Source organism: Malania oleifera, chromosome 3 (assembly GCF_029873635.1).
Source record: "Malania oleifera isolate guangnan ecotype guangnan chromosome 3, ASM2987363v1, whole genome shotgun sequence".
In the NCBI taxonomy this organism is placed as follows: Eukaryota; Viridiplantae; Streptophyta; class Magnoliopsida; order Santalales; family Ximeniaceae; genus Malania; species Malania oleifera.
The window spans coordinates 15,601,566-15,613,098 of record NC_080419.1 but is presented as its reverse complement, the minus strand read 5'-3'; the positions used below and the strand labels follow the sequence as shown (position 1 = coordinate 15,613,098).

At 35.4% G+C, this 11,533-nt stretch overlaps 1 protein-coding gene across 3 annotated transcripts in view; it reads right to left on the bottom strand.

Moving 5' to 3' along the window:
* Window positions 1–6,092: 6,092 nt before the first annotated feature.
* Window positions 6,093–11,533, bottom strand: part of LOC131150215 (probable E3 ubiquitin-protein ligase LUL4) — a 28,355-nt gene continuing 22,914 nt past the window's right edge. Inside the window, exons 2-4 of one of the 3 annotated variants that reach the window (XR_009135497.1) lie at window positions 7,905–8,415; window positions 6,680–7,110; window positions 6,093–6,583 (exon numbers count right to left, since the gene is read on the bottom strand). Coding sequence is in view for 2 of the 3 variants with exons in the window: in XM_058100814.1 (XP_057956797.1) it covers window positions 6,997–7,110; window positions 7,905–8,415 (625 nt within the window). In the remaining variant the exon portion in view is untranslated. Of the gene's footprint in view, window positions 7,111–7,904; window positions 8,416–11,533 lie in introns of all 3 variants that reach the window. The other 2 variants (XM_058100814.1, XM_058100815.1) reach the window with 2 other exon arrangements.

Sequence of the window (11,533 nt, the reverse complement as noted above, 5' to 3'; positions counted from 1 at the left end):
AAAATTAATGGAATAATAGGTTTATAAGGTAGACCTTATATTGTAGCAAATATTTTAAATCAAATGGAGGATACCCTAATGAATGTACACATCCAAAAGAACAATCAAAGCAAGAATGAGAGAAGATGAAATTGTTCTGAAATGCAAAGTTAAAATCCCCTTTTTGACCTTCTAAAGATGCAAAAAAAAAAACTCTTCAAATTTCCTTTCCTTACCCCCATTTTTAAATTTCAAAAATTCAAATTCAAACTACAAACCATCAACTTTCAAATTCAAACTACCAACTACCATATTTGCTGACATACGGCAATCTCTATGATACTTGGCATACCTAGATTCATTGGCTAATGAAATGGAAAAAAATTAAATTTTAACATTTTTAATGGATCAATCAATTGCCTGAGAAAGCCGGTTGACCGCTATTGGGTGGCGCCAAACTGAAGAAGGGAAGAAGTTTGGTTGACCGCCAAAAAGTTGTCGATCGAGTGCCTTATGTTGCAATTTTTTCCTTTATAGTTTTAACTTAATTTTTCATGTTCTCAATTTGGTCTCTTTTTTTTTTTTTGTAGGTGAAAAATGACTATCTACACATCATAATTAATCAATTAGAATATATGTGATATTAAAACTTAAAAAAAGAAAAAGGAAGAAAGTGTCTGCTGAGGGAAATGCTACTTAAGCCTCCATGTTGATACGGATTAAGAAAATAATTAACACAACTAGTGCTTGATTGATGATTACATCTAAAAATAAAAGTTGAAAGATCTACAAGTGCAAGATGAAACATGAAGTGAAGGGAAGCGAAGAATAACTTGCTAGTGTTAAAGTAGGTTTAATTGAGGGCTGTGTTTGAAAATAAAATATGAAAGATGTATAGTGCAAGATAAGAACGTGTAGAAAAGGAAAAATAAAATAAGTTGTGAGTGTTATGTGGAACAAGAAGATTATAGATCATAATTGGTTATCATATATATATCGATTGCTTACGAGGAACTTCCCTAGGGTTGAATATGTCTACAAAAGGAGAAGATGTCATGGTTCTACTATCAAACGATTAAAGCTTAGACTTTTATATAGAAGGTCTCGTGTGAGGGGCAGAAAGAGATGTGTTATAGGAGATAGGCTACATCCTATTGTGAAACTAAAGTCCAATTTGGGCCTCTTGTAGATAAAAAGAAAATGAAATTGTGTGTATATGTGTGTTTGTGTGTTTAGTAGCATTCTATCATTTTAAAATTAACCTTCATTGTATTGCCTCTTTTTATTCTAATTTCCTTTTCGCTTAATTATTTCGTTTTAGTTAATATTCTCCGCAGCTAATCGTTATTATACACTAATTAGTACATAATGTCTATTAGCCAATATTATAGAAAGGCAATCTACAAGGGCAAAAGAAATTAGTGAAAAAGAGCAATACCATCTATTTATAGTTACCTAAGCAATCTTCAACATTATTTATTTAGCTAGAGTCACTTGTACACTTTCATTTAATTGTTTGGTAATTATCTTTAAGTGCATCGGTTACAATTTAATGGTTGTTCATTAATGTTTTTCTATCAATTTTTAATTAGAAAAACTAAAAAAAGGAAAAGGAAAAATGTATCTCAACAACCAAACTTTCATACTATATTGGTCTCTAAACAAGTAAAGAAAATAGGTGGTCATCTCTCTAAATTGGTTGACCATGGATGAAAAGCCTTTTTCATATTGACCTAATACAACAACATCACTCATCCTTAGGCACTAGCTCACAGGATGCATAGATATAATTACTTCTTGCAATTTTTGTGGTTATCATCTATCTCCTCCCATCTTTGGTTCATCAACTATGAAAAAATTAAATATAATATATAAATAATAATAGTCTCGGTCAAGGCATTAAAGGTTCTTGGGAGTTCTTCATCTTAAAGTGGATCGATCAAGTAATTAATAAAGATGAGCAAGATTTGACTAAAGACTACACCTTAAAATATCAAATAATGAACGGGCTAATATCTAATCAACATAGTTCTAAAATTAGTGGAATATGACTAAATGTTCATCCGTTGAAAAAAGAAAGAAAAAAAAAAAAAAAGATTAGCACTATGATGACAAATACTAATTCTCCCAAAAACAAAATGCCTTAAGATTTACAGTTGCTGATCAATTAAACCTTGATCTTCTTAATTTTTCATAATTGCTTTTTAAAATTTCCTTTTGCCTTGCTTGTAGTTCATGGAATTAGTATTGAATGTATTTTATACTCATATATCAACCAATAGCCAAACCACATTAAAGAAGCTACTAGATATGAAAAAATTGAATTTGATTTACCGTCAAAGTCTTCACTTGAGGTGAAAGTCCTTAGGATCTCAAGTTGAAATGGGTGACGAGTAGAAAAAATTGACTATAGGATTCAAATGAGACCATACCTAAAAAAATCAGACGAAGACAAGTGATACCATAATATGTGGATGAGAAAAATAGGACTGAATTTCAAATGTAAATGAAGGATAAAAAAAAATCCACTATTTCATGAACATTAATTCTCTTAGAAAACAAGATAGATTCGAGGATGAGAAAAATAGGATTAAATGTCAAAATGTAAATTAAGGATAAAAAAAAAAAATCTACTATTACATGAACATTAATTCTCTTAGAAAACAAGATAGCATATATCGGTGCCAATTAATTAAACCCCGAGATCCCTTTTGCTTGCTCCCAGTTCATACTCGATTAAGTGTTGTTAGCACTCATTCTTTCTCAACTTGCACTCAATCACGTTAACAGGCTACTTGTTATTTCAATTTTGAGTGTTATTCTCAAGTAATTGGCACCTTATTGTATTTGTTAGTTCAAACAAATCCTCCTAATATTGGAGGCAAGCAAGAAGGTAGTAAGAAGGATAGTCCCTTTCCTTTTTAACAACAGCATGAGATAAAGTTACTCTATTGTTAATACATCTATGACAATAATGATGATAAATGAAAACCTGTCCATACCAGTAGTATACTTTCTTATACATGTGCCCGCTTGATCAAGTTAAAAACTTAAAATTATGTTCCTTAATAACAAAAAAAAAATGAACCATTCATTACATTGATCTTAAAAGTAATTTATATAATTAAAAAGAACGTGCAATGCCTTTCAAAGAGAGGTAAGTATGGTCACTTTTAATTAAAAGTTGTTCGATGAATTAGGTGCATAAATGATTGTTCTCCTCCCTGGTTGCAAGTAGGGCGACCACACCATTAGATCTGCTACCAAAACTGCACCAAAGCCTCAGTTCTGGTGTCTGGTCCGCAAAACTTGGTTGGCTTATGGGATTATTAAGAAGCGCATGAAAACTTGGCGAGCAAAAAAAAATGGTCATTTTCTTTTCTTTTCTAAAGGAAACTACTAGAGCTCTTTTAGCTTAACAGTGCCCTTCTTTAATGACCATTAGGTAAGAAAGGACATCCCGAGCAGCCCTTTTTTTGGCGGAAAAGAATCACCTCTGTGTAGCTATCTTCTTCAGTTGTCTCTCTTCTCTTCTAAGCAAATTATTATTGCCCTTCTTAAAAGCCTAACCAGTGATGAAACCCTTGTGGCTCTGATCTCTCCTCCTTTTACCTTTTATCATTGTAGGGGTCCCCTTCCCACAAAGAGAATGTGAATAGGCAAAGGACCCCTAGCAAAATACCTTTCCTGCCTTCATTTAATTACGCAACTGGACAATGTGCCCTGAATCATCCCTGGTCCTTGGAGCCTTATTCACATTTACAATGAATATATGAGTGTCCTTCATAGGATTCAGGCTAGCTAAGATTTAATTCGTTACTCCATGTCCCTTTGGTGGTATTCGCCATTTGGTAGCTACGACTTTGGTAACTATAACCATGATACTGTATGATTAGTTTTTACTTTTGGATAGTGTGACTGACGTAACTTTTCAAAGTGAATAAATGGAATTAGTCAGTTCTTCTATAGATAAATTAACACATTTCACCGTGAATAAATGTAATGTATAAGTAACTGAGGTCATGGACTAGCTCCATCCCTATCAGCCCATAAGGTTGGAAATGGGATGATTAGGGCTGGGTAGATATCGATATGGTGTGAGGAACTCAAAAACGACCAAGCAAGTAGGTTGAGGGATTCATGTTGAAATAGAGTGCTCCAGCTGGTTGAACTTGATTTCAATGCTATATACTCACACCCTAGGCTGGCAATGTAGTCAAAAATATACTGCTTATTGTTATTACTTTCGTATTTGTCTTGGGGCAAAAGTATGATTTTGGGGGAATGAATTGACATCATTTTTGTCTATATGGTTCGTAGAAGGAAATGAAGTGGGCAAACTTGCAAAGCCCATTGCCTTATATGTCCAGACTACCACATGAGCATCACATGGTGCATGGATAGCGACTGTTACTGAACACAACAGAGAGAGAGAGGGAGAGAGAGAGAGAGAGAGAGATGCATATTGGTATCAAAAGTTGCATGCATCAAATGCTGCCTCAGTTAGTGCACCACACGGCTTTTGCTATCTATAATCGTCTATGGGAAAACTATAATTGAAAGCAGATGAAGATAAGTTTGACGCACAAGGAAATCCTTCCGGAAATGTTCCTTTGATTTTGTAGCGTATGCTATAGCCACATGGGGATGGGAATGGGGAGATGATGAGTGGAGTCAAATCACTCTGTTCCCATTTTGCCTTTCCCGCCCACACTCCAGAATTGAGGAAAGTGGAATTCACCTTTCTGTGAAAAACCCCCACTGTGGTTCAAGCTCACCCATTGTTTTCGAGGCATGGGAAGGGATTGGGCCCTCACCAATTTCTGAGTTCCTCAGTCTGAGCATTCCCAATTCCTTCCCAGTTCAATTCCGGTTTCGGGTTTTGAGAAAAAAAAGTGTAGCAGTGGAGGAAACGTTTAGATGAACTAGTTGGGGTGAAATTTGATTTGAGTGATTACCAAGCAACCCTGCTTTTAGTTATGCTTTCCCCTGTTTTGGTTATTCCTTCTGCAAATAATTTCTCTTGGATTGTTCTTGTGATCCCAATTCCCAAACTTTCCTACAATTTCGTCCGAAGAAGGCTCCTCCACCATATGCAGCTACACATGAAAACAAAAAAGGGAGGAATCTGCACGGACTCACATTTTCAGCAAAGGCAGCTAAGAGCCCTGGCCCATTCCATTCCCCACATATATTTACACAGAGATCTCGTTCTGGGTGCCAAGTTTCAAGTGATTTCGTTTTGAGTGGCATGGTTAGTGGAAGTCATTTTCTTCTCCATGCCCTGAAAACATTATGGCAAAAGTTGCATTCGACCAGAAAAGACATGTTTAGATTGGTTTTTGAGTTTCTCATACAAACTTTAGAAAACTAGAACTAGAAAATGGAAATGATTTCTCAAGTAAATCGAGCCGTAAATACTCCTATAACACATGAAAGGGGTGAATTTGTTCGCTACAACACAAGAAAAACAGATGGCTGCCCAAATGTTGGGAAACGGTGATTTCCATGGCATGCTTTTCAAATGGGACAAAGTGTTTTAACTGCTGCAAGAAAACAAGTTATAGCTTCGTTTTCAGAGGACCACCCTGACTTTGCTGTCCCCGGAAATCGTACAATGAGCTGGTCCATCTCCAACCATCACCTACTCTCATTCAGCAACCCAATCTAAAGCACAATCCATCTACTGACGCAACTGACGGAGTGATTTTATCATTTGGTTCATTAGACAGAAAACCAGTGAACATACCATCTTCCCCTTCTAGGTGGTCACAAAAATACAATAGTAAAATACCAAACACTCCAATTCGTCATACCAACATAAGACCACCCATCATAAGACCACCCATACAAACACACTACCATCGTGCTCGAAACTGCCTTGGTTTTGTTAAAATTATGTAAATAAAAAATGCTCGCTAGATAAAGAAATAAAGAATGTTTGACAACAAGTGTTTCTATGGCGACAAGAAGCATTGGATTCTGCAGACATATTTTGGAATACAAAGATGAACCCTACACCTAAAAAACAAAACGGAGAGGAGAGCAAGACAGCATGGAAGTAAAAGAGGAAAGAAAAACAGGAACCAACATACCCTAAAGCATCCAAGTAATTGTTTCAACTACAGATGATCATTAACATGAGAATTAACTTGCATTTCAAATATTTCACTGGATCACTGAGGCACAATATTTACAAAGTATGCATAAAAAAAATTATAATCAGATCCATCAAAACATATTGACTATATCCTCCTCCACTCTCTGATGAACTAAAGAAGCCATCAGAGATGCCATATACAGCTGACATTCTTAAAGTTACAAAAGAATAATTAATATAATTGCAGAACTACATACTTTCTTCCATTCAAAGGGACCAACCACCCATCCAAGCTCTGAAGATTCTGAGTTTCTCCCTCTTTAATGGTAACTTCTCAAGTAAATATTCCCCCTCTGCCTCTCTTTTTGGCTGTTAGCAGACCAAGGGGGAAAAGGGCACCATACTACACCTGGAATGTTCATCCAGTCTAGTAGCCTTGCAACCACTCTCTTTAGCTTTTTGAATCTCCACACTTCACAGCCGAAGGATAAAAGAAAATATATACTGAAAGTTCAACAAAGGAGCAGGATTAGGAAACTACTCAAATGGGTAGGAGAAATAAAGCAAAAGCAGAGACACAACTCTCGTATAGAAAATTACATGTTACTTAAAACTTCAGCTGCTGATGCAAAATGGTTGGGACATGGTGTGGAGATTATTCCTCTACTTCACTAGGATATTTAATCGAACAAGAAAAATGCCATACAACTACCCAGATTTACAGCACTTGCAGACTCATGCATGCCCAGCCATAAAATTAGAGTTCACACAGAATTCAATTTAACATAACTGTAGGACTTAAATGTGTGACTAGAAAATTGTAAAAAAAAAAATCAATTGCATATGTCAAAGGTAAGATGACATATGAACAGAAAGAATGAGTCTTACCATATAATAAATCTCATAAGAAAAGAATCTCACTGATCGCCATTATTAATTTTGATCTCTATAAGTTCCTCAATGGGCTGGCGGCATATTGGACAATTGTTTGACTGAAGCCTCAATGCTTTTGCACACTCACCGCACATACACTGAAAAACACAAAAATTCAATTTGAGAACAAAGCATCCAAGATTTTGAAGAGGTAAAGCAAATGAGAGAAAGAAATGACAGCTTGGGTTGCTAATGAAGAAAAGGAGATGCAGAAAAATACTAGAAAACTTTCTGAGGTTAAAAAAAGTTGGACAAACTTTTTAAAAAAAATGGACAAATTTTAAGAAAATGAATTTGGTAAATTGCAAACTCAAAAAAAATCACTTATTTTCCTTCGAGGGAATTCAAGTCTAAACATTGCAGTTATTTCATCAATACAGATAATTACATACCAAAATTGTAAAATATAATATAAGCTTCAATATAATTTTAGTATATAATATTTTAACCTACAATAAAAGAACTCTACAGTAATCTTTTGTCGAAGGTAACAAAGATCACCAACCAAAAACCCACAATGGCTTTGGCAGATGGCAGAATTGCCAGAATGGAATTAATTGATGGCAGGCTGGTGATTAGATCACCCAAGCTTCTGTAAGCATAAGGACATGTCAAGACTAGCTTCATTAGATCAACCAAGTCTATCCACTTGCCTCACATTTTTGCTGATTTAGACAAGCTCAGACCAGATCGGCTCAAACACACTGATGAAAACCATTCAGACCAGATAGGTGCACACACAAACAGTATGAGCTTGACTGATTAATCACCAACAACAGCATGCCTTCCATGCTGTATTAGGGAATAGGCATCCATATAGTCACTATTTGAAGAGAAAACGAACTACAATAGAGTTTTAAAATAATGAAAGAAGTTTTAGATGAACCCTCACCATATGTCTGCAAGGTAACACGGCTGTATCCTTGGGTTCAGTCATGCAAATCACACAATCCTTTCCTGTGTCACTGTCATTAAAGCCTTCAGCAGCTGAGTTTCCGATTCCAAAAATCTCACGCAGCTCATAGCGAACCCCATCAACCCACAAAATCTGCCTGATTACCCTTACTTGGAAAGGGTCTCCATTGTTCTTCTCCAGGACGGCTTGAGTAATCTGCAGATGAGGGGATGCACCTGGGATAGACTCACTCAGATGTTCATCTGAAGGATGAGATGGCGGACATGTTTCGGCAGAGATCACAAGAGGAAATACATCTTCTCCTGGGGATGATTTTGAAAGATCATCCAGCTCAAAGAACCCTAAATCAATACCAGTTCCTGGAGGCTGTCGAAATTTCTGCCCAAGCCCCATGTGAAATGGAATTCTCACCGGCATAAAAGCTTCAGGATACAGTGGGATGAACTTACAGTTGGGCTCTTCTTTAGCAAAGTAAAAAATAGTGATGCTGTCAATTGGAAAACACAACAAAAAAGAAAAATAGCATTAGATAGACCCCCAAAAAAATTGATGGTGCCCATAATGTATATTAAGATTGCTATCATGTATTCATGCCAGTAATAATCATGAATGTGATGATTACACTTGCACCTAATTGAATACATGATCATTTTTTTATTTGAATCAAATAACAATTCATCATCATACCACCATTAAATTGCCATAAAATTCTTCATTCTCGAGCAATAAGCAATTTAATGGTACCACTATTAAAATTTTCCAAGTCCAGCAGTCATAAATTGATTTAAAGCTTAAATCAGTCAAAATATGATTAGAACAATGAAAATGCAAAGAATATATTGTTGGAAATAGAGGATACAAAGTAGATGGAAAGAAGTGGATAAAGGATATAAAACTTTGATGTTTTTAATCCACTTGATGCATATAACTTGACTACACGGGTATTTATAGGCTTCACTTAGAGCCTAGGTACAAGAATCCATAATTATTACTATTAACACACTTATTATAGCATATATATGTAGTTACATGAATCTCCATAGATACATCTCCCAATTCAAAAGACCTTTTAGATACTTGAACTAAACATAATGAATATACATCAAGCTTAATTAATTATTTTTTAAAAAAGTTTCCAACAACAACCCCCCCCCCCCCCCCTTAAGCTTGATTTTTTTCTTCACTTCGTAAAAACATTTAACTCTTGACCATTTTATGTCCCTTCAACAGAGCGATTATCTTCCATGTAGCATTTTTCAGAATTCCAGCAATATCTTCATCCATTGCGATTCTCTACTTCTTGTTTTGCGCCACCTCGACAAACTCTAGTGGGTCACAATCAACAAATAGACCTAAAAGGTTTAGATTGTCCATATTTTCTGTTACCTCATAGATTTCTTGAAGACTTCTCATCCGAGGTAGTCTTCTTTCCAATGATTAGGGTGACAATGAATGCTCACTAGTAGGTGATAATGGTGATGGTGGTAAAATAGTAGGCACTTCAATGGATTGATCTTCTTGTTCCTCAAAGGAATGAAGTTATACTTCTCCTCTGGAGTGTTCAAGTCCCATGTGCTTACGTTGTTGAACTCAACATCTCGATTTATGATAATTTTTTCAGTGCTTGAATTATAGAGCTTCTATCCCTTTGAATTTGAGTCATACTCGATGAAGACACTTCTCACTTTTATCATCCAACTTGAAACGTTTGATCTACTACATGTGCATATGCTATGCTCCCAAACACTCGCAAATGGGAGATGCTTGGCTTCTTTCCACTCCAAGCTTCATGTGGGGTTCAATTCCACACACTTCTAGTCGCACACCGGTTTGACAAATATATTGTACAATCAATTGCATCGGCCCAAAATTCTTTAGGCATTTTCTTTCTTTTCAACATACTTATTGTCTTATTAAGAAGTGTCCAATTTTTGCATTCTATAATGCCATTTTGTTGAGAAGATCCTGGAGCCGTCAAAAGACGACGAATTGCATTGTCTTAATATTGGTTGAATTCATTTGATGTGAATTCTCCCCCTCTATCTGACCACATAGCTTTGATTTCATAACCACTTTATTTTTTAACAAAAAAATTGAGTTTTTTGAAAGTTTCAAACACCTCTGATTTTTGTTTTAAGAAAATAAACCAATTCTTTCTACTAAAGTCATCAATGACGAGCAAAAAATACTAATTCTTACCAAGTGACGGGGAATCAATCTATCCGCATACATCAATGTGGATAAGCTCCAGTAACTTTTTCGCCCTTGTGCTTGCTTCTTTAGGAAAACTCTTCCTAAACTATTTATCGAATATACATCCTTTACATAATTTCTAGGGAAGCTCAATCGAAGGTAAATCTTTCACCGTTTTTTTCTTCTTCATCAATTTCAAACTATTAAAATTGACATGGCCATACCTAAGATGCCAAATCCAAGAGGAATAATTTAAGCAAGTCTTCAAATATTTAGCAACATTAGTTTGAATGATTAATCTAAACATTCTATTTTCCGTCATCATCATTTTTGCCATCAAACAATTTTTAGGATCTCTTATCAAAACATTACGATCTTTCATGTGGATATCGTATCCTTTTTCTAAGAGTTGTCCCAAACTTAAATCTTATTCTTCATATTTGGCGTATTGTATACATTAGGAATGAATTGATGTCTTCCACCTTTTACACAAATTAATATTTTACCTTTCCCCTTTAGTTTAATCATTGACAAGTCTCCAAATGTAACATTCCCACTTATCAATTCATCTAGCTCCATTAACAAATTCTTGTTTCCACAATTATGATTACTCACTCTAATGTCAAAATACCATGTGTTGTTTTTTTCTCCTCCATCTCCTTTGTATGCTAGCATCAAAGTAGGCTCCACCTCTTCCTTTTCTTCTCCAATAAAATTGTTCATTTCTTCAATATTGTCAAGAGTTATGCACTCATATGAATAATAGTCATACTTATTGCAATTATAACATCTAGCTCGAGATTTTTCATACCTTTTTCTTCTCAAATTTGATTATTTTCACTTCTTCTTCCACTTCCACAACCACAACCACGACTACGACCATGAACCACGACTACGACCATGACCACAGCCATGTCCATGACCTCTTTTTCATAACTTGCTTCTCTCTCCTTGAAAGAAGCTTTGGTTTAAAGAGCTTGCTCTAATGGTTCCTGCTGCTTCTTAATAACCCTTTCTTCATAGGCTTGCAAAGACCCCATGAGATGATCAAATGTAATGGACTCCGAATCATTGGATTCTTTAATGGCAACAAACACTTGAATTTTGGGTCCAATGATCAGAGGATTTTTTATATCACTCGAGAATCTTTTAAATCTTCACAATATCTTCTCAATTGGTCAACAATACCCAAAACTCTTGAAAAAATAATCAGAAATTGATTCATATCTTTCATGTGTAGTGTTTCAAACTCAACTCTTAGTGTCTGAAGACAAACCTTTACCATTTTATTGACTCCTTTTTGTGAGTTTTATAGGCTGTCCAATGCTTGTTTTGAAGAAGTTGCACTAGCAACTTTTTCAAACATAACTTCATCCAACCTTGATACATGAGGGTGAGAGCCTTCTAATCCT